Source organism: Penicillium subrubescens (genome assembly GCF_028828155.1).
Source record: "Penicillium subrubescens strain IBT 31985 chromosome Unknown utg000002l_segment0_segment0, whole genome shotgun sequence".
In the NCBI taxonomy this organism is placed as follows: Eukaryota; Fungi; Ascomycota; class Eurotiomycetes; order Eurotiales; family Aspergillaceae; genus Penicillium; species Penicillium subrubescens.
This window is the reverse complement of record NW_026643152.1, coordinates 128,519-151,775: the sequence shown is the minus strand read 5'-3', so window position 1 is coordinate 151,775 and position 23,257 is coordinate 128,519. Positions and strand designations below refer to the sequence as shown.

Below are 23,257 nucleotides of genomic sequence, written 5' to 3'. Positions count from 1 at the left end.
GCAACGAGCCATCAAAGCCAGGCTGCGGCGAATCACATAATGAAAGTCGCATAATCTCCACCCTATGATTCGGTGTGATCAAAGTGGAACCAACTACCAGAGTGCGCGAGGGTAAACTCCATCTCGTTAAGAGCTTAATTTTGAATGCTACTACTGGTCTCATATTTTCACGACTGTTTGATGACGTTGCGAACAGTTTTCATCAATGCAAAGAGTACACGTGTCAAAATATGATTTTCAACGTTAAGCTCAAAACGTGCACCTAATATGAGCCTCCGGCAGTTGCAGTGGCAGTATGTAAGCATCTTTCAACATAATGTTGCCACAATCGAATTGAGTTGACCCTTCCGAGATGGGTTTTACGATATTTCTTTAATCGGTATAGTTGAGTGCTCAAGTAACGAAGGTAGCCTCTGACAGATGCAGCCTCAGCACGTCGGCGGACTGGAAAGCGACGACGAGATTTCCTCTGAGTATGGTTGATCATGAGCCACGCTTTACCTTAGCCTCTTGTACGAGTCTCAATCGCACGAGATACAGTCTACTGCTGGCAAAACCAAACCACAAAAGTGCAAGCAGCGGAGGCAGCGGTGGCGAAAACTCAAAGCAAGGAGAGCACAATGTTTAAGCTTCTCAACCTGCCTATTGATTAATAGAACCTGTTGTACGACATCAATCGCGCACTTCTTTACTGCTAGTTGACGCTAGGAACAAAAGAGATGATTCCAGGAGCCGTTGCTCCCACGATGTTGATTTCTGGAGCCGTCTACCTATTCCTAGGGAGATGTAATCCATTTCGACGACATCAGTCTAAGCTGCTGTTGACAGCCCCATCGCGGTGGGAAATAAATACGAGCAACCCTGCGCGAACTTCTATCGGGCCTGAAAACCTGCTTAGTTAACGTGGTGGACATCTTCGAGTTGATTTTAAAGACCAACCATCCGTAAATCTCTCGGGTCAGTACAGAAGAACACCTCGATGACAAGTGCTGTCAAGGGGCAGTGTGATGTAAAATAAGGATCTAGGTATAATTGTCAGAGTAGTTGAATTGGCCATTGGGTAATTTTTATCACCTGCCCAGATGCACCACGTCATAGGTTAACGAACGTGGATCGGTATCCCTCTTTTCCACCCCTCTTTTCCACCTCTCTCTTTTCCACCTCTCTCTTTTCAACCTCTCTCTTTTCCACCCCCAAATACTACTCACAACCATGGTTTTTCTCTCTCGTGTCGAAAAGGGCGACGAGGTCTTCGACCTATCTACCCACAAGATTGGTTCCATCGAAAGTGGGTCTGATAATAATGACTATACCAATGTTTACGGTAGCCATTTCGCCACCGATCATCTTCCCTTACATGAGATGCCAGAGCGTGAGATGCCGCGTGAGATCGCTTCTCGCATGGTCACGGAGGAACTAAGTCTCGATGCCAACCCCAGACTCAAGTGTGCTGCTCTCTTGCTTAATTTCCTAGCAGCATATACTAACGTCTGCCCAGCCTAGCTAGTTTTGTCACGACTTACATGGTATGTGAAGAAGGCAAGAGATCACCCACCGTCCGCTAAATGAAACAAATGTAGGAAAAAGAGATTGAGTCAATTATGACCGACTCATTTGGGAAGAATTTCATTGACTACGAGGGATATCCCCACACCGCCGAGATTCACAACCGTTGTGTCAACATGATCGGGCGCTTATTCAATTGCCCGACTGATGCCAAAGGCGAGAACGCCATGGGCACGTCGACGGTTGGATCCTCCGAAGCCATTATGCTGGGTACGCTCGCCATGAAGAAGCGCTGGCAGAACAGGCGCAAGGCTGAGAACAAGGATTTCTCCCATCCCAACATCATTATGAACAGCGCCGTCCAGGTTTGTTGGGAGAAGGCTGCCCGGTACTTCGATGTTGAAGAGAAATATGTCTACTGCTCTGAAAGTCGCTACGTGATCGACCCTAAGCAGGCGGTCGATCTAGTGGATGAGAACACGATCGGCATCTGCGCCATCATCGGCACCACCTACACCGGCGAGTACGAGGACGTCAAGGCTATTAACGACCTGCTGATCCAAAATGGTATTGACTGCCCTATCCACGTTGACGCAGCCAGTGGCGGCTTTGTCGCCCCGTTCACCTGGCCTGACCTAGAATGGGACTTCCGCCTTGAGAAGGTAGTTTCTATTAATGTCTCTGGCCACAAGTATGGCCTAGTATACCCTGGTGTTGGTTGGGTCATCTGGCGCTCCCCTCAGTACCTTCCCCAAGAATTGCTATTCAACGTCAACTACCCAGGCGCCGATCAAGCTAGTTTCACCCTTAACTTTTCTAAAGGTGCCTCTCAGGTCATCGGCCAGTACTATCAGTTGATCCGGCTAGGTAAACACGGCTACCGGTCAATTATGATTAATCTCACTCGCATTGCCGATTATATGGCGGGTGAGCTGCGGAAGATGGGTATGATTCTCATCAGCCAGACTAAGGGCCGTGGCTTACCACTGGTGGCATTTCGTCTGCCCCCAAACCCCGACCGCTTGTACGACGAGTTCTCTCTAGCACACAAATTGCGAGAGTACGGTTGGGTCGTTCCTGCGTACACTATGGCACCCCACAGCAATAAAATGCAACTAATGCGCGCCGTCATCCGCGAGGACTTCAGTATGAACCTCTGCGACAGCTTGCTGCAGGATATCAAACTGGCCCTACTGGTTCTGGAAGGCATGGATCAGGCTATGATAACCAATTACAAAGCGTAAGTCGGCCTTTCCTTCGCTTCCGGCCCTTCTGACATTCTTCAGGAATATACGGAGCCAGCGTGCCCACGCGCAGCACCAGGAGCGAACTCTTCCTTTCTACCAAAAAGATAGACACTCGCTGCAGGGCAAGAGCGGCAAGACATACGGGGTGTGTTGATTGTTCAAACACCCTGATACCGTCTGAACAGATTACTAGTTCCCTACGAATTAACGAATTATTTCAAGTGGGCACGTTAAAACATAGACAAGTCGTTGATGGATCACAGGATCTCCGTACGCCCTAGTACTGAAAGAACCAAGTTCATATGATTGACTGAAGAGCTATATAGGAAATCGATGTTGAGAGCGTCTTTAACCTAAGAGGCTATTGTTGGCCTGTTGCGATTTAGGTAGTTCAACTTGACCCGATTTACCATACAAAACACTAGGGAGATTGCATATTTGTCAGAGCAAGCTAAAACAGTATTGACTAGTATGCATTACGTGGAGAAATCTTGCAAAGAAAACGCATTAGTAGAGATTGAAATAACTGAATTGATTGAGGAAGTAAAGGAGTGGAAGGCGAGAGGGTATGTTAAATACCCCCAGAGGGCATTTACTAAATGCCGTAGTACCCGCGAGATACTCGACAGTTTTAGCGCAGGATCACAAGGTTACTTGCTGAAAAGCATGAAGTTACATACAAAATGCAAGAAAGATGGGGAGGCGGAACAACCGAATCGAGTTAGCCGTAAGTATCGGCTCCATTTCCTTAACAATGTTCAATCGTCCCATCCTTAGCGGTAAAATATCCCTGCTCAGTTCGACAGCAATTAGCGCCTCTAACATGCTTGGTCGCACGACGTGAACAATTTTCTTCACTATTCCCTGGCCCACCATGTTTCCACCACCACAATCCGGTCCCCCAACCCCAACCAGTCGGAGGCCCTTGGACGTGATATGGGCGACTTGGGCGAGTGACAATCCATGTGTTGTAGTATAAAAGGAAGCTTAATTCTTCTTCTTGAGGGAAAACATGAGGGTATATATACAACGCGAAGTCCAAGTTGATTGGAAATCAACTTGGTTCTTCTCATACATAGAGCAGGAATTATTTCCGATGTTGCGGCTTCATTCCTGAGCAGCCACAGCCCAAATCACAACATTCCCCCTCAGGATCGCCGTGCTAGCGAGGCGATACTGAACATATGCACATCGGTCAGGCCTCGGTAAAACCACTCAAAACCTCGAAGAGGAGAAATAGTGGAAAGAGCGCCATCGCGGTTACACATTTTCCTTCATGTGTTCTTCAGTACCAATTCCTAAGAGCTTGCAAAACTTGATGAATGGAGAGGGTCCTAGAGGCTTGGTGAGTCGATCAGCCGCCTGTTCCTCGCTTGGATTGTATTCGAGATTGATTTCTCCGGGTTTCAGAACAGCACGCTGGTAATGGAATTTCACGTTGAAATGCTTCGTCCGTTTGTGAAACTCCGGATTGCGGGAAAGAGCAATAGCAGATTGATTGTTAGCCATGATGTTGGTCACCGGTGATCGAAACAGTTGTGTTTCCGCCAGAAATGTGCGGACCCATTGCAGGTGAAGGATAGCATTGTATTGGCCAATGTACTCGGCGTGAGTCGTGGACGTCGCCACTTCCCCCTGTCTTTTGGATGACCAGGAAACTGGTGCTCCCGCAAGTTTGAACACATAGCCAGACGTGGAGTATGCACCATTAGTGACGATATGTTGAGTGTGCTAGACACTTTCTTAGCGCATGGCCATTGTCCATTCTTTCCCTCGCCTTTGCCTTTTCCCCTTGCTTTCCCTCTATCAACGCTGTCTCCTTATTGGACAACGGCACGCTGAATATTACATTACAATGACATCATGTCGCGGCTATATTTTAACGGTGTTCCGTGGTATTGGAAGCTCAGTCCACTTACCAGCCGAGGTACTGTAAGAAACCACGCTTGACCTAGACCCCTTATCGAGGTGGACACATCAATTTCCTTCTTGTCCATGGTCCGAATCTCTTAACAGGCAAGGTTTCCCGCCTGCCTCTTGTCGACTGCGTGCCATTAGCAGAAATCCGATCCATCCCGAAAGAATCGACCATTATTTCATTCAATCCTCGCCTGTGTCGTTTAACTCAGTCATTTCTTCCATCGTCCGTAGTCCTCTTTGGGATACGACTTTCCCCCCTCCTCTCCCCCTCCCCCGGGGCCCGCTGCCCGGGGCCAACACCTCCCGTGCCCATTTTTAACCAGATGTTGAATACCGCCCAATACACCCCTCTTTCCAGTTGATATCTCATCCAACCTCGATCCGCATGGACTGTGACTTCGCGAATCTATCGGGTAGAGTTTTGATTGTGTGCATTGCAGGGTCTCGGAGAAAAATGATTGAAGATTGATAATATACCTGCTTAGAGACGACTAGTTTGGCATGTCTCGTTCGTCTGGATCGCTCAAAATCAATCAATATTTGAATTCGCAGGGGGCGAGGAACTGGCCCACCAACCTGCTATGCCCTGCGTCGAGAGCGGGAATCGGGTGATCGAGATGCCCAATACGAGCTCCTCGCCTGCCTTCTCGCTAAAAATCGATGTCACTTCGCCCCGTTCCCATCTGCTATCCGTGCCCATTCCGGCCCGTCGTGGCAAGTTAGCAGGGCCAGCAAGCAGCGCTCAACCATCAAGAAATATGGCAGTAACGACTCGGGTTCCTTTTTGTCCTGCCTGCTGTACTTGTTCTTTCCACCGTACCTTGTGGTCGAAGATCACACCAAGAGCGTGGCGGTTGCTGACGGTGTGATGGTCTTGTCGCCCATGACAAGCTGACCTTGGCACTGTTCTTTCTTTTCCTGGTGCTGTGGATGAGCTCAGTCTTCTCCGGTGCGAAGTGGGACCCTGTTTTCCGGGCACATGCTTCGATCCGGTGACCCGGCTTAAAGGAAGTAAACCACTAAATTTGGACAACTACGGCGGACTATAGGAGCCAGATGGTCATAACCTCAATTTCTTCTTACACGACTGTTATGCGGACGGCCAGGTATTATTTGCAATTTTTAGGCGAGACCTGCAGGCAGTGAAGAGTACGACCACATCAAAAACGTAGGTCAATTGTAATTCATACCCCGGAGAAACACCAAAGTCCTGGGCAACTTCCATCCTGGGTAGAAACTACCTATAGAGATGAGGGGTATAAAGTGAAAATGCCACACACCTCTACCCCTCTCCGGTATTTAATATGCCAAAAAAAGAATAAATAAGAAAGTGGTGCAGTCCACGCTGTCTCAGTTTCAGAGATTTATGATTTGGCAAGAGTGGGGGGTGTATATGGCTGGTACTCTTCTTTTTCACCTCGGTGCCGTCGTGGCAGATGATGCGTAGACCATCCGCATTCGGCTGGGGCAACTGTAGTAAACCACGGTTCGAAAATATTATCGTCTCTTCTCGGAGGGTGAAAATCATAATATAGATCATTTGCTCACTGCTACTATGTATTATTCGCACCCTTCACCCCTTCGCTCAAGGGAATTGGTACTGATAGCACGAAATTCTTTTTAAATCAAGTCTCTCAATTTGGATCAAAGAAACCGTGCCTTCGCGATTGACACCTATTCTATGATCATCAAAGCTCTTTATACGACAAACAACAAACTGATTTAGCTGGCCCTCCTCTGGAAAAAATTATAGCGACTGAGACTACAAATAATGGCATCGAGTGGAAATGAAGGCGGCAACAGGAGCATCTCCGCCTATGGACATGCTCGGTCGACAGTGAGCGGAGAGCCTCTTGACCCTGAAGATGTTGGGAAGATGAACGCATACTTCCAGGCTAGTATGTACCTATGCCTGGGCATGCTCTACCTTCGTGACAATCCATTACTCAAGGAGCCTCTCAAACTGGAACATGTCAAAGCTCGGCTCTTAGGCCACTGGGGATCGGATGCCGGGCAATCCTTTACGTGGATTCATATGAATCGTCTGATTAAAAAGTACGACCTCGATGTACTTTTCGTATCCGGCCCTGGACACGGTGCTCCCGCAATCCTATCACAGTCGTATCTTGAGGGTGTCTACTCTGAGGTCTATCCCGATAAAAGCGAAGATATACATGGCATGCAAAGGTTCTTTAGGCAGTTCTCATTTCCAGGCGGTATTGGCAGCCATGCGACCCCTGAGACTCCCGGGAGTATCCATGAGGGTGGTGAATTGGGATATTCTATCTCGCACGCTTTCGGGACAGTCTTCGACCATCCCAACCTCATAACCCTGACAGTGGTGGGTGATGGTGAGGCGGAGACGGGCCCCCTTGCGACTAGCTGGCACAGCACGAAATTCCTTAACCCATGTACCGATGGAGCGGTCCTTCCTGTTCTCCATCTCAACGGATACAAGATCAACAACCCGACAATTCTTGCACGGATTAGCCACGATGAATTGTCATCATTGCTCGTTGGTTACGGATGGACACCATTTTTCGTAGAAGGAAGCGATTTGGACAGCATGCACCAGGCCATGGCCGCTACACTTGAACAATGTGTCCTAGACATCAAGAAGTACCAGGAGGAAGCTCGGAAATTCATAGGGGCGTTCCGACCACGCTGGCCGATGATAGTTCTCCGTACTCCTAAGGGGTGGACCGCTCCAAGGAAGGTCGGTGGCAGGCTCTTGGAGGGTTTCTGGCGCGCGCATCAGATCCCAATTACCGATGTCGCTACAAATCCAGAACACTTGAAGCTGCTGGAGACATGGATGAAGAGCTACAAGCCGGAAGAGCTCTTTGACAAAGATGGAAAGCTGGCTCCTCAATTGAAGGCACTTCCCCCAAGGGGAACATCGCGGATGAGTGCTAATCCAACTGGCAACGGCGGTCTTCTTCGCAGACCACTGAATTTGCCGGATTTCCGAGATTATGCCTTGCGTGACATCGATCAGGGTGTTTCCATCCGAGGAAGCATGGTGAACATGTCGAAATTTCTTCGGGATACTATTTCCAAGAACATGACTAGTTTCCGGGTCTTTGGCCCTGATGAAACCGAGTCCAATAAGCTATCAGAAATTTATAAGGCAGGTAAGAAGGTCTGGATGGGGGAGTACTTTGAAGCGGACAAAGACGGAGGAAACTTGGCCACTGAAGGCCGTGTGATGGAGATGCTCAGTGAGCACACTTGTGAAGGGTGGCTGGAAGGATACATTCTTTCCGGAAGACATGGGCTGCTCAATAGCTACGAAGCTTTCGTCCACGTCATCGATTCCATGGTTAACCAGCACTGCAAGTGGATTGAAAGGTGTCTTGAGGTAGAATGGCGTGCAAAGGTCGCGTCTCTCAATATATTGATCACCGCCACTGTCTGGAGACAAGACCATAATGGCTTTACTCACCAGGACCCTGGATTTCTAGATGTTGTGGCCAACAAGAGCCCGGAAGTAGTGAGAATCTACCTACCACCAGATGGGAACACCCTTCTTTCAGTTACGGACCATTGCCTCCGCAGTGTCAACTATGTCAATGTCATCGTCGCTGACAAACAGGATCATCTCCAATATCTGGGGGTGGACAAGGCCATTGTGCACTGCACAAAGGGCCTAGGAATCTGGGACTGGGCCAGCAACGACCAGGGCCAGGATCCCCACGTGGTGATTGCAGGTTGTGGTGATGTACCGACACACGAAGCTTTGGCCGCCACAGCTATTCTGCGCGAACACCTCTCGGATCTAAAAATTCGCTTCGTTAACGTAATGGATCTCTTCCGGTTGATTTCAGAGACAAACCACCCTCATGGCATATCCGACCAACAGTGGAAGGCAATCTTCACTGAAGACAAACCTATTATCTTCAACTTCCACTCATACCCTTGGCTCATTCACCGTCTAACATACAAACGGCCCGGGCAGAATAACTTGCATGTCCGGGGTTATAAAGAGAAAGGTAACATTGACACTCCTTTCGCCTTAGCCATGCGCAACCAGACGGATAGATACAGCCTGGCTATCGATACGATCGATTTAATCGACTTTCCAAGGAACAAGACATCTCATGTCCGAGAAAAGCTGATCAATATCCAGCTTGCAGCGAAGATGGAAACGTACAACAGCGGTGTCGATCCCGAATATATTCGGAGTTGGACCTGGCCATATCCGAAAAAGTAGCTGGTTAATTGAAGGAGGTTGTTACAGTATCCCCCAGTTGTAATGAGTCTGCAGAGTGATAAAAGTTGGATTTGTGCTCTTTCGCGGGTCTCGTATCTGTACGAACATTTAGGCCTGCATTTGCATAACCCCTTCCTTGGCCCTTCACGGTGCCCGGCGGACGGTCGGGGAAACGTGCCTTGATGAGTGTATACACTTACTCCTCAAAAACTGTCCACTTTACCATATAGGGTTTAGTGCATTTCAGGGATAGCCAGATAGCTATCAAAGCCTTAGCGGCATTGAAGACTGCTGAAACTCAACACATTCTAAGTCCCCTCATTAAACACTCACTGTAGACTAGTTATAACTATTGATCTCTATTCTATCGATGCTATTCTTAATTAACGTAAGATGAATACTCAAAAATACAGAGCAAAACTGCACAATCAATGCATACCACGAGCTTCCCCAAGTTTGCACTGGTTGAGGAACCTGCAGGTTCAAACCGAACCTCCAGGTCCGGTAGAGGTCCGACAACTTACTACAGAAGTTGGAACCGGATCTCGGCCTCAAAAGAGTTGGAACCGAAACCGGTCTTGGCGGTTCTCAACCTGGACCGGAACTAGAAAATCACGACTTGTTCTGAGGTCTACGTCGGAACATAGTTCAGTTAACTACTAGAATGTTGACTCGATGTCCTCAGAAGTAAATCCTAGTAACATATTACAACTATGCCCTTATGATGATGAGTAAATTCACCTGTTAGCGGTTAACTGGCATCCTGAGCAGAGCATTAATCTTCATATCAACAGAAACATCGGCACCCAGAGAAATTCGGGGCTTAAGGCAGCGCCCTGTCGCAGAGATCCAGGAGAATTCTTCTCTTGTAACCTCTTTCTCGACGCTAAATCTGGATGTCGACCAGTCCTTGAACATGTTCATACGAAAGCGCAGATTGCGGGGCTCGTTACGTGGCCTCAAAGCTGGCCTGACAAGCCACCATTTCTTGTGCTGATCTGGAAGGGATGAGTCTTTCCAGGCACGGAAACATCTCGGTTTTACAATTTAAGTCCACCCATATAAAAAACATATCTGACCGACATACACAGCCTCCAGGAGAAGGCATTCCGTACGAGTTCTGATCAAGGTCAGAACTTGCTGAGTATCTTAGAATCACACTCATTCCTTTGCAAACTCACTCGATTCGTCAAAGCAGTCTAAGATTTCAGAGCAATAGATGACGGAAATCGGGCCCATGAAACATTTTTGGTCTAGCGGTCTTATTGCCCTTCTTTGTCTTGATACAAGACGTTTCCCAAATCTATTACATCTTAAGGTATGACTTTGCCATCTTAATCAACTCCCCAAATCATTCCGTCTCCTCTTTGGTAAACTTCCGTGTTGCCGCATTTGGCAAGCAACATATATTGTTCGTCTCTAACTGCCACGCCCCTGGGTCCAAAAAGACCTTCGGCTCCTCCGGAAAGACGTCAAGCTCTCCGAACGTCCGTTTTGTCCCTGCATAGTAGGTTGTTGGTTGGATTGATATTATCGCGATCTCGAACTACGCCTATTATACCGGTTACACCGGGGTGAAAAGCATAAGAGGTCATCACCGGCGGGCTCCTAGCTGATTCAGAAGGTTTCTTTAACTATCTCCTGATTCGTGGATATTAGTAATAAACACCGGATAACGTTAGGTAAAGGGAGCAGGGAAATAACCTATTGACCTTATCGTAGGTCCCCATAATTCCCGCCATCTTATCTCTATGCCTGTCGGGCCCATTCAATCTCCACACTATAATTGTGTCCGCTTATCCACAACTACAACACCAGAATCTTATACGTGTCCGCTCTCCCCCGTCCACATCCTACTCTACTATACTAGGTTCGAAATTGGCTTTAGCAAGATCTGCTACAGCTTGCTTTTCCTCGGGCATGATCATCCTATCTTTCAATGGGCGCCTATGCACGCATAGTCCTCATCATTGCAGAGCACCTCGGGGTTGACGAAGAACAATAAGTCGGCATCGATGAAGATGACTTCGCGGAAAGACGAGAAGAGGATGGAGAACGGCTTACTAGACTATCCGGGGAGCCGCCAGCCCTCATCGCTAACCATAGCGGAGAGGTCACGCGTCAACATTCTGGGAAGAGCTTCGAGCTCGGCTCGGAAGTCTTCGCCTAAGTCGCTGTCGCTGAGATACATGATTTCGATAGAATACAGAGGAAAGTGGGTCACTCTGTATGGACCCCTTTTAGCGGTAAATTACCGCTCCATCCCTCGACATCTGCATATCGGCAACTTATAAAGGCAGAGTAATATTATTGTAGCGGAAGAAGTGCGGGTAGTCATGCTACAGATAACTTCATATCGTGTTTAGTAAAAAGACTGGAAGGACCCTAGCAACTATCGAAGATTGGGGCAGGCTCTTTAACTCCGGCGACAGTGTATCACATCACTCTAGCAAAGCTCTTACATTTCGACCGTTAGAGGTAAATTGCAAATACCTACCGTTTAAATCGTAGAAGTTCCGTGCTGTTACACAAATGTGCTCTTGACACGTATCATACCTCAAGTAGAAGGTAGCCCTTGCTTACCAACACATACTCAGCAAGATACCACTAGCCTCGTACTATTCGGAAAAGACATACTAAGCACCACTGTACTTCTTCGTGGCTCCTTCCAAGAGTATCAGGAATTAATTTTTGCCAATGAACATCACGGTATTCTATCATATTATCAAGGTGGTATCTTAAACCCATTCCCAATATTTCAGTCTCATCACAAAAGTACGCCAAGGAATTGATAGGTCACCCCCTTGGACACGACTCAGCACTCTGCGAAACTAACTGAAAAGACTCGGTCGGTATAGCTATAATACTTTTTGGAGGTGAATATGCTTGACTACCGCGTGTCCTCAGCCTCCAATCGCTTTCATTCTTGGACTGTGACATCATTATGCTGTCCGATTCTGGTCGTTTTCATTCTATTCTCCCCATCCTCATATTAGTAATCTTCTATTTCCATTCAATTGATGGTAATTCTTGTCTATAGCCAAATGAAACCGAGATGAATAGTCAAAATAAATTGTTAATTGGCGCTAAACATGTATTGAGAATTCCCGCCCAAGAGCGATGCTTAATTGTTTTCATGATAGCTTCTGTGTGTATGTGAATTCATTCCCCGACCCCTCGCCGAAGCTGATTATATCACTAAACCAAAATAGGAATCTGTACTCATTTAAGGTATTCTATAATGAACTGCCGAAGCGATATGCAGGCTACCACAACTATGTGTATCAGTGCGCGAACATGAAGACCGTACCGTTTCCTGGAATGAATTTAGAGATTCACTAAGGCCTATCCTGGCCTAGTTGTTATTTTCGTTATTTGGCCGATCTTAGGGCGCGCCGCTGCGAAACCGCTGAGTGGCCTCCACTGAATCAAACACAGCGTCCACCGATTTAGCCCGATAGACGTTGTCTGAGTTACCCTTCTTCTTCCCTGAGCTCCTCCCAATAGGCTCAACACGCTAGTAAATGCTTCGCCGAGTCTCTTTGAATATACGTATAGTGACAAAGGATAATAGGAAAATGATACTTAGATATAATTGCTTTTCAATTAGTTGGTATAATGCACTATCCTGTTCAAAGAGGCACCGTCCAATGAGCTATTTGAATGGAGAATGCGAAATGCCCGCTCCCTGCAGAGTGGCATATTTACTCGAAAGCTTTCTCCTTATTCGAAAATACCGCCATACCTCAGTATAATCTAGGAGTCGCAGTAGACCGGGACGTCAGTAATCGTTTACTTTGATAGATGCGGAAAAATGTTGATCTAATGATCACCTTGACAATAAATGCTGGAATTTCTTCGAAGGGTAAAAGCACCACCCAACATACAAGACCAGTCTAATTACTTATTATGTTAAATCACGTTCCTAAGACTGCTCATATCTGCACTCCTCTTCTCTGCCGTCAGCAATGGGCAGTTCAGTCCAGTTGGACTTGGCACCGCTGGGGCGTATCTTGTTCTTGCTGGGTATATGTTGGTTATCGCGTTACCAAAAAGTAATTCGTTCCATTGTAATGATACCTTCTAACACGGTTGTCGTGGTTTCGTGAGCACCAACTTTTTGGAGAAGGGCTCGACGCAGCCAACACAAAGGGTGAAATAGCGATAGGCTGATTTTGGGGCTTGCTGGGATATTTTGAGATAGGAACACATTAAGTACATGATATAGCAAAGGGTAGCGCTTTATGGTAACCATTTGTATTACCACTGACGTCATGACTGTCACATGCTACACTTGGCAACCCAGAAAAGACGCGGTAGACCAAACAAATAAATAACGAGACCAACTATCGGAGGAAGCTACGCATGAAAGCGGAAAGCGGGGTTGGGGGCGGTCAATAGGGGTAGTCCCAGACTCTTGCGGCGCCACTGTATGTCGTCCAAATTCCAGACCACCGACTAGCCACCGACTAGTCCTGTCGTCGGTCGAATGCCCCTCGGCGCTCTTGTAGTACATGCCAAACTTTGTGGCTGGCAACATATATAAGCTGGATTCCTCTTCTAGGTCTGGCATCCATCATAAATCCAACAAAATCTTAAACACTCAGCGAATTTTCAACATCGCATCGCATAATTGAGATTGTAAAATTATTCCTACGTCATGACACTCTATCATATCTGCCTCGTTAACGAGGATACATCTGACCATTTCTTTTCCTTCGTTATGGATCCCCCTGAAACACCTAATCCAAAGGGCATTTTCTCAAGTTGCTGGATCAGCATACTTGTTCCAAGCGGTGGAAATTGGGACGTGACAACTGATGTCCAGTTTTTCGCTTGTACGCTCTGCAAATCCAAGCGGGGACCGCCTCTGTAGTGCAAGTTTTCAAAGTGAAAAGTACATCTTGCTGAAAGCTAGTTAATAGGGGCAGGAACGGTGCCTCGCAACCCCTCACCGGGGGTAGAAATTCCTACTGGAGTCGGACGTCTAGCATCCCTCGGGACAGAGAAGAGCAAAGGAAGTACGTTCACCTAGCTGCATGCAAGGAGTGAGTTCCTCTTTAAATAATGCACTTTGTTAATGTCATTCTATCACACAGGCTCTTTTGAGATGAAGACCACAATAAATGATGCGGCGACTTTGATAGATCATACCCACGCTGCTCCACCTGCAACTTTCGAAATATTCACTGGAAACGACCTCCCAAGCTCTAATAACAGATATCTTATTGGTATGGCAAAGATGGATGGCCACGGCCGTTTAATCCCCGTTGCTACGGTAAGAGAACATACGGTCTATCTGCAAGCTATATTACTGAAGGAGCTAAGGCATCGCGCTTTCCAGGTGCTTGCCTCAAATCAAACGACAACGCACATCAAGCCCAAAATGAAGTTCTACATTAGTCGGGCCAAATACCCAGCCAGTTTCATAGTTGACTTCGCGTCTCTGTCTAGACATGCCGGCGTGGTCGACTTCAGCTCCGGCGAAGGACAAATCGGACATTTTGCGATTGTTAGGTTCACTCATATTGGGAACTTCCAAGTTGACTACCATGAACAGCCGCTCGGGGCGCAGGGCAAAGGGCTAGTGAAACAGGGCCTCGAAAAGATCCATCAATTTTTGAGCTAGGATGGCTAGTAGACTGGGGCAGTATGGTCCAAGAGGTAGGATATTGAGGCCTGGCAACTTGCTCCTTCTCAGGGGAACTAGAGCCACTCTAGCTCTAGAGACTTATAATGTCAGACATATATTTGCGTCTCTCACTTAACCAGCTGTTGTGGAATTGTGAATTTTCTCTTTCTGGGTGAAGTTGTGGATCCAGCTTAGTCCCAGGCATCCTTTTGATGCGATAGACGACTCGCTCGGTATACGTCGCATTTACAAATTAACCTGCTCGAACAATTGTAGGTTTTACACCGCTGATGATATACGCTGACATCATATTTCGACGTAGGGTACATTAGTATGAAAATAGTCTTCCAGCTTGACTATCCTAGGAAATTGCACTTGGTTGTGTGATACAACCAGAGACATGATGTTTGTATCGTAGGAATCCGTGCAGTTCTCTACACTATGATCAGATCCTTCTCCTTTTCAAGCACATGTGCTACGTTGCTTAAAGGGATATAAACACTATGATTCCTTTAATTTTCCTTATTGCTGACCTTCTTGGGGCATGTTGTTCCGAAACCGGATATCTGACAGCAAACAGTGGTTCCTCCGAGCTATAGTTTTGACTTCGAATCTGTGATATGGTGCGCAAGGATAGCAGAAACCGTGGTGATGGCATCGGCTCCGGGCCGCCGAGGGACGTAGTGGTTGCCTCTTGTGAAAGGGAAAAGGAAAAGGACAATTAAGCGGCAACTCGCCTGCCTTAGGCTATGTTGTCGGGTTTGCCCCAATTGGATATAGTCTACCTGTTCGTGTGAAGCATAAACGAAACTCCGAGTGCCCCCAGCCCTATTAACGTCTTCTCCTGGCAGTCACCTAATTATGCGATAAAAATTTGGCTTTAGGGACAAGTACAGCTCCCCCCTCCCAACCGGTCAATAACACCTATTTCACGAGCCGATATAACCAAAACTCGCAGGACTACTCTCATGTCACCTTTGATGGATTCAACCTGGTCAATAGCCTGGAAGTCATTTATCACCGAAGGCCGCAGTGATACATCCTTTGGGTGATTGAAAATGTAGCTGTTGAACCATGAACAGACTAAAAGATTGAGATGTGAGGACTCGGTGAATTAACGGCGGCTAGCCCTCAAAAAGCCAGCGGAGATTTGGACACCCATCAACGTTGAACCGACGGCGCTTGAACAAACCCAGCCAAGCTCCATCCTAGCATGGCTGAGTCAATATAACAGTAATCACGTTGACGAATTGTAGATCAGAGGAAGCTTGAAATCCTTAGGTTTCCGGGGGGATAGAAAAGGCTCCATATGCCACATGAATTTCAAGGTGATTGGAAATAGCTTAGGTTTCATATGTACAGTATAGTGCAAGAATTATTACCGATGTCGAACTTCAGCCTGAGCAGCAACTGGCTTTTGCAGCTCGTGCTGAAGTTGCGACCAGTCGGGGTACAAGGGAGGTGGAAATCGGGACTCGACGCGTCGCGTCATCGAGGCGTAAAGCTGAATCTCGTTGGAGAACGCGATAGGTAGCTGTTGCTGTTGGACCTGAGCCTTTTGTTTCCCTCAGCTAGGTAGTTGACCAGGCACGCCTCGCTTGTGGATCCGGCAGGGGGGATTTAATTGGAGCGGTCGCTCATTGATAAGCTTGGACGCTGCTGTCGGACTTTGCTTTCTAGATTCCTTGATATCCAGCTGAGTTTTACGTCTCTTCTCGGAGGTTTAATCTTTTTATGACTTACAAGGCCGAGGCCGTGCTGTACTGCGGACCAAATCCACTAAGCGGCTAGCAAGTTGCTGAATTAGACTTACTCGGTGATGCAGCCAGTTCTGATCGAGTGTATCCCGCCCTTCCAAGCTTGACTCTCGGCTCATTAGAAGCTAGCCGGCTCACCGCGCTTTTGTCCATGATGGAAATTTCATAATACTGATCCGCAGTTAAGGGAAATGCAGTTGAATCATATTGCCACTGGTTATTATCTTTTCTGTGTTGATTTGGGCCAGAATATTTTCAAAATACTCTCCTAACCATTGGCGATGAAAGCCAAGTATTCGACAATTTTGTGCTGAACTTGGGCTCTAGACCAGGCTCACCAATACAGAATTATCATATGAGCCATCATCGGCTTGCCATGTTGCCTAAATATTCGACACGTGGGTTGAGGCTCGAACATACTGTTTGGCTTACGGACATCATGGCATGATAAAACTTGCGTCACCTATTGGCTCGATAACAGGATTCAATCTTTGGGCTATTACGTCATACATATAGGGTTTATATGCAATCACATGCCAGTCCGTACAGTCCCCGAGCTCAACAGAAAAAGTTTTTGGGATCACAGGGACTTTTTGTTGGGGGTCGATTGAGGAGGCAGGCGCGCTGAGGCTATATCAAAGGCAATCATGAAAACGTTAGCCTACCATCCGGTTGCTCTCTCCTCTGCCAAATTATTCATTGTGCGCAAGTCAAATAATTTGATACTTCGAAACCACTATGATCGGAACCTCCACTTTTGAGTATTTCTTTATACGGACTTGCATCCTATTTCTTCACAACATTGCACCAGTCAGCATTTTATACAGCATTCATTTACTTACCGTTCAATTTTTTCACTTGCCAAGTTATCTCGAATACATACCCTACCCTATCCATGTCTGGCTTACTGCAGAGACAGTGTTTTTCATCACAGTCTTCATACCACTCAATCACGCTCTCAACCATTCTCCTATCTACCATAGGCCTCTATCCCCGAAGTGCAGAGAGAGATTATTTAGAAGTTGCAACGCGAACGTACCAAACGTGGAAAATTATCTCAGCCGGTGGCTTATGGTCTCAGAAGCTACATGCATCAAGCGCGATAACGTGGAAGACTTTATCAGGTGGGCATTTTTCAGACCCGGGTATACGCGTGAGCAGGACCAACAGAATGAAGGGGAAATCGAGGCCTATACAACAGAAATTGAGAAGCTGATTGGAAGAAAGCTGTCACCGGGAAGAATGAATGTGAAAGGTCTTGGTCAGCTTCTAAACGAAGCAGGCGGTTCACATCGTAGCCTGCTATGGTACACTGTTAGTTTTCTCTCTCTCTTTCTCTCCGAGCAATGGAACTCTATCAGGCTGACTTTTACTTCGCCTAGTGTGTCTCTGCGGTTGACACTATAATGTACTGCAGGATGTTACACGACGGATACCACTTCCATCGCAGCACGCTCTCGCGATTCTTTACCGTCTTTCCGTTTCGCCCTCTCACGATGCTCACGGCCTACCGATCCCCAGTGCGGCATCTCACATACTGGCATCGACGGCATACATCCAAGGAACGGCTACCAGTGCTATTCATACATGGTATCGGAATTGGTCTATACCCTTACACGACCTTCCTCCGAGACCTCGATAGGGAACTAGAGACGGGGGCGACCGCCGATAATGAGGTTGGCATCATCGCACTTGAAGTCATGCCGATAAGCTCTCGGATAACTCATCCGGCTCTGGAAAAGGATGTTATGATCATGGAGATCATGGGGATCTTGCAGTATCACGGATGGTGCAAATTTGTACTTGTGTCTCACTCTTATGGCTCCATAATCGCTGCACACCTTCTTAAGTCCGATCAGATTGCGGCGCTCATCGGACCTACGGTTTTTATTGATCCCGTCTCATTCCTCCTCCATCTACCTGACGTGGCATACAACTTCATAGCCCGTCGGCCAGCACGGGCCAATGAATACCAGCTTTGGTATTTTGGAACTAAAGATCTAGGCGTCGCGCATACGTTGGCAAAGAGATTTTCCTGGACCGACAACATCATTTGGAAGGAGGATCTCGGGATAAAGGGCGGAAAGAACCAGGAGGGTCGAAATGTTACAGTTGTTTTGAGTGGTAAGGATTTGATTGTTGATGCCGAAGCGGTGGGACTGTACTTGATGGGTTCATCATCAGAAGCCCAGACAGGTGAGGAAGAAGCAACACGAGCATGGAAAAACAGGTCCTGGATTGGGTACGGGCTGGAGCTGCTATGGTATGAACAGTTGGATCATGCCCAGGTTTTTGATGTAGAGAATACTAGGCGACCAGTCATTAGGGTGGTCTCCTCATATTCAGCTACGGGCTGAAATGTCTGTCGCTTCCAAACAGTGATTGCTTTGCTATGTGGCTGCTCCGTGGATCGTGTGTCACATCAAGGTGCGCCTTCGTCAATGGATGCTTGCCCCTTGTTATCGGCTCTGGCAAAACTGAGGGGCCATTCGTTAACTACGACAAGTTCTCGAGTTGCCCCGTCCACCGTACATCACCAGTTTCTGAGTTAAGGACTTCCAGCTTCGAGTGTCAATCGACGCAGCCCAGATTATAGGAAAGAGACTGAGAAATGGCGAAGTCTACACGCCCACCGAAGGCACAGGCTGGATCACCACCAGAGAGGTGTGGAAGCTTATCGGCAGCCTCAAGGATATTATTCACCGCCAAACCAGTCTCATCAACTACGTCGTCGTAAGTCTCTTCCTGATCATCTAAGTATTTAAAACCGTTAAGAAGCTGACATGGAATATAAGCTGCCTTTGTGTACCAACTTCAACTATGTGTACGACTACGGCAACAACCACAACCATCGTCACCGCTTCAACTTGTACTGAACTGGGCCAAATTTGGTCTGAAATGATCCGATATCTGGACGTGTCCACATAGTTAACTAGCCAGAGTATCAAGGCTGTTAGTCACCCGTCATTCCTTCCTCCATATGAATCTCTCGGTACAGCTGTACCGTATTCCACAGACCATATCTTGCTTTAATATCAGTGACAACACCAAATTCATTTTTATAAATCTATCTGGCGGAAGTGCAGCCGTCTTTCGGGTTTGTCGCTCTTGGTTGTCTCTAAATAGAAGGCAGACATTTACTCCGATCAGACCAATTGAACCCCAGGTTGTGTCCAATCACGCGTCGTGGAAACCCCTCCGCTTGCGCGTCGCGTCTGACAGCAATGGTTACTTTTACGGCAATCACATGCACGTCGAGTTTGTTGGCTGAGTCATCCTCAATCTTTCCCCATCAATTCACGTAAAGATACGGGAACAAGTTTACCCGATTTCATTTTTCGAGGCTCCCCATTTTTCTTGTTTTCCTAACTAGGGGTTCTCAAACGCGTTCAGCTCAATTCAAAATGTCTGCCAATCGCGAAATCTTCAATGAACCGTGTCTAACCATATCTAACCAGCTGAGTGATTTTATCACCCGCCGCCATGATAAGGCGCTGAGACCTCTTCACTTTGCCGATATGTCCCTTTTGCAATTCTCGGCCGAGCTAGAATGTTACCTTTCAGTATTGGATAGCGGTGGTAGCATTGCTCTCTGCCGCGGAGAAAAGCTGGCAAGCATTCATCTGAGCCAAAGATTGGAGACCATCTTCAAAACCCCATTGCCCCGGATGCTGGACGGACCACAATTGACGTGGACCACAATCATCCTCGTTGTTGGCCCTCGTTTCGATGGCTCCTCAACGCTTCGCATCGGAGAGTCCTTGGTTGAGCTTGCAGAAGACGACCAAGAACTGCTCAGGTCGGGGGCGCCATGGCGCTTTCTGAACCCCTGGCCAGATAGAGGTGATTGCACAAAGGAGCTTCGATCTAGCGAGATGACGCTACAGGAGATCAAGGAAACTCGGCAGGTACTGCATCAAGGTAAGGGTGCATTTTTTCGCTCTGTGTCACGTATGGGACGCTAATGTCGTCCACTCAGTCTTGAATAATATGTCGGTAATTGAAGAAGCCCTTACAAATCATCGCGATGTCGTTGCTCAATTGTATCAAGACCAACACCCTGCTACCACTCAAGCAGAAATTCCGGAACCAGTCGTTGCACGGAACAGTCCACTCGACGGACACACCGACGGCGCCAGTGCTTCAAAAGAAGAGGCGACGAGTCAAAAAGATCGACCTTCCCCACGTACAGACATTCGTGATCTAAGCAATGATCAAATAGTGCAATCAAACACCAATGAACAACGCCCAAGTGGAATGACAGTTGGTTCCACTGTGGAAATAAACAGACAGCATGCGAGCCCACAGGCCAAGGACTCTGCCAGTCAGGGGATTAGGCTACACAAATCAGATTTTATCCAAGGCTTGAGCGAGTGAGTCCAATAAATCTTTCCATGTTCCCTTCGAAATCGCTTCGCTAATTTCGAAAAGTATCCTTGATGATCCAGATAATGCGGCAGCGATGCGTTGGTCAGATGATGGGCGATCTATTTCTCTTAGTCTATGGAACGAGTTCCCGATGCCTTTGCTTGAAAAGCTTTCCACCAAGAGCTATGATTCACTCATTCGACGGCTATATTACTATGGATTCCACAAGACCGGGGGTGCCTATCACCACGATGATTTCATTCGCGGTCAGCGCAGCTCAATAGTACCGATTCGACAAATAACCCCAAGTCCATCACATCGTCCCATGCGTCATGGCTCCCGATCGGGGCCACGGATTAAGGTCATACCAAAAAAGCGAACGAGGGAAAACGTTTAATTGCTGATTGGGAAGTGACGTACCCATTTCTTGTCCGTGTGACAAATTCAAACGGTGCAGTTCGAAGTCTCTTGGTGTGGGCTGGGCTCAGCTTGACCCCCGCACTTTGTCTGTGAAATTTTGCGGCTGCCCGTGTCTTTGATTGAAGAGCTCAAATGAAGAGAGCCGACTCTCCGAATTTCACAGTTTCACGTGTGAAATAATACATGGTAGGATAGCTAGTGGAAAATCATGAAATATCAATCCTGGGAGGACTTAAGTGGCTCAATGTCATTCGATTCCGTACAAAAATTGATGGTCAAGGTACCCTTCGGTATGACCTGTGCGCGCTTTTTAATACGGTGCCGGGGTCGGTGGTGGGACAGATCGGTTTCCAAGGCCCCAAATATGGTTCGAAATTTGAGCCTCTCTTTTCGATGCCGATAAGGGCAGGCGTCTGAGACTCAGCATTGACAGAATGATGCATGATCAAAGAGTGTGACTGGCTGTTGAGCAACTTTGTGAAAGTGCACGAGTCGCCATACTTGTGAGAGTGCGTTGCCTCGGGGACCCTGAAAGCAGCGATGGGACGGACGTCTGGGAGATTTCTAATATGCAAATGTGAAATTCGAGTTTTGGCATTGCTCCCTATGGATGCGCAAACAGGCAAGCCCGAGATTCTGGTGATCAAAATGGCGATCAGAGACTAGGACGTATTGCAGAATAGGCGCAAAAGATAGGCGCAAAAGGCGCGAAAAAAGCAAGCTAGCAAAAAGTTCCAAAGTAACAAGTGTTTAAAACTTAGTTAAAAACGAGCAAAAGTTGGTCAAAAGAAAGTGGGCCCGCCAATTAAACAAAACCGTATTCAACTAGTTTTTAATTGGGCAATCTCAACCCCAGGATTGCGAGTAGCAAGTTGAAGTGGTGAATATAGTATGATTTACTAGCAGCGATCGATTTGAAGAACTATTTCTTCGGCTTTTTATCGGTTTGACTTTTAGGGGTATACAAAAAGGTGCGCAAGTTCGCTTGCTATAGGTGTGCAATATGAAATGTGCAATCAGGTACGCCATTAGGTGCGTTTATTTACTGTGTTAACGGATTGGAGTATTTGGAGGGGCGAAAGAATATAGGGATAACAGATCGATCATAACCGATAGAGCAAAATATGTTCAAAAGTTAGGTGAAAGGGTAAATCAGCATGTAGTATTGGTGCTAGTAAACCGGGAGCCGATTTCTGTGTTGCGCTAACGGTCTATTATGATCAATCCCGTCCGTCTATCCTCTTTTGCCCACCTCCCACTCCGCTCGCTGCATTTATCTCCCAGAAATTCGGACTTTCCTAATTGCACATTCATAGGGATCAGTGCCAAACCCCCAATTCCACACTTGCATATTGGAAATTTCCCAGAGGTCCCATCGCTGCTTTCAGGGTCCCCAAGGCAGCGGACTCTCACAAGTATGGCGGCCTGTTCACTTTCGTACCTCTAGCGCTGCAGGTTCCATTCCGAGTTTCCGAGTGAGTCGCGCGGTGATCAGATCCGTAGCTCTCGTAATAGAGGTGGCATTTGACGAGCAGGTCCGGGCTGTCTGTCGCTGTCTGATCGATGGTCGAGTTTTGTTCGGGGTTATTTAAGGCCCAGTAGGTTGCCGTGCCTCGGGGGAGGCAACTCTAGAGGCTGTGAATCTGGAAAAAGTCGATGAGGTCGCTGGCGTTTTCGATAAACCTGGGTGGGATATGGCTGCCGCCCCACATTGGATGGTGTCGGTTGAAGTCGCCAGACACAACGATACTAGTTGGCCGTGGCTCGTTTTATGTAGCAGCTGCGATGGAGCTTTGGATTGCAGCGAGGGCTGGTAACGCCGATGCGTCATCGCCGGTGAAGAACGGGACGGGTGGGTATGTAGATAGAAAAGAGAAGTATTTGAGAGTTAGATGTCCAGATCTTGATGGCTGCAACATCTGGGTGGTCGCAAGGCATTTGACGGTGTGAGGAGGTGGAGATTCGTCTGTTGATGTAGATCAGGCTGCGAAACCGAACGGCATCGGATTGTGTGGTAGGTTGATATAGCCGCCAGGCGCTGTGATTGACATGCGTGCGGTACGTAGTGATGGAGGGCTCCTGGATCAGAAGAACATCCAGATCTTGGCCTTGAGGGTCGTTGATCAATCCCTGCGTTCTCGGCCCCGATTTCATCATGTTCAACTGTAGGATACGGAGGTTTCTCTCTAGCATC

The 23,257-nt window shown here is 47.5% G+C and overlaps 6 protein-coding genes across 6 annotated transcripts; all 6 read left to right on the top strand.

The window, feature by feature from the left end:
• Positions 1 to 1,212: 1,212 nt before the first annotated feature.
• N7473_001581 (Glutamate decarboxylase 4) lies at positions 1,213 to 2,907 on the top strand (the record flags this gene model as incomplete). Its single annotated transcript, XM_057147521.1, has 4 exons — positions 1,213 to 1,445; positions 1,499 to 1,526; positions 1,581 to 2,746; positions 2,793 to 2,907. 4 exons carry the CDS (start codon positions 1,213 to 1,215, stop codon positions 2,905 to 2,907), a joined length of 1,542 nt encoding a protein of 513 aa, XP_057011175.1.
• Positions 2,908 to 6,444: 3,537 nt separating this feature from the next.
• N7473_001580 (phosphoketolase family protein) lies at positions 6,445 to 8,886 on the top strand (the record flags this gene model as incomplete). The annotated part of the gene is made up of 1 exon (XM_057147520.1): positions 6,445 to 8,886. One exon carries the CDS (start codon positions 6,445 to 6,447, stop codon positions 8,884 to 8,886), a length of 2,442 nt encoding a protein of 813 aa, XP_057011174.1.
• Positions 8,887 to 13,996: 5,110 nt separating this feature from the next.
• Positions 13,997 to 14,515, top strand: N7473_001579 (uncharacterized protein; the record flags this gene model as incomplete). Its single annotated transcript, XM_057147519.1, has 2 exons — positions 13,997 to 14,164; positions 14,231 to 14,515. 2 exons carry the CDS (start codon positions 13,997 to 13,999, stop codon positions 14,513 to 14,515), a joined length of 453 nt encoding a protein of 150 aa, XP_057011173.1.
• A 2,498-nt stretch (positions 14,516 to 17,013) lies between these two features.
• Positions 17,014 to 18,632, top strand: N7473_001578 (uncharacterized protein; the record flags this gene model as incomplete). Its single annotated transcript, XM_057147518.1, has 2 exons — positions 17,014 to 17,589; positions 17,658 to 18,632. 2 exons carry the CDS (start codon positions 17,014 to 17,016, stop codon positions 18,630 to 18,632), a joined length of 1,551 nt encoding a protein of 516 aa, XP_057011172.1.
• A 35-nt stretch (positions 18,633 to 18,667) lies between these two features.
• N7473_001577 (uncharacterized protein) lies at positions 18,668 to 19,032 on the top strand (the record flags this gene model as incomplete). The annotated part of the gene is made up of 2 exons (XM_057147517.1): positions 18,668 to 18,803; positions 18,824 to 19,032. 2 exons carry the CDS (start codon positions 18,668 to 18,670, stop codon positions 19,030 to 19,032), a joined length of 345 nt encoding a protein of 114 aa, XP_057011171.1.
• A 578-nt stretch (positions 19,033 to 19,610) lies between these two features.
• N7473_001576 (uncharacterized protein) lies at positions 19,611 to 21,422 on the top strand. Its single transcript, XM_057147516.1, has 3 exons — positions 19,611 to 20,196; positions 20,255 to 20,648; positions 20,707 to 21,422. The coding sequence occupies exons 1-3, from the start codon at positions 19,680 to 19,682 to the stop codon at positions 21,038 to 21,040; spliced, it is 1,245 nt and encodes a 414-aa protein (XP_057011170.1). The 5' UTR covers positions 19,611 to 19,679; the 3' UTR covers positions 21,041 to 21,422.
• The last annotated feature ends 1,835 nt before the right edge of the window (positions 21,423 to 23,257 follow it).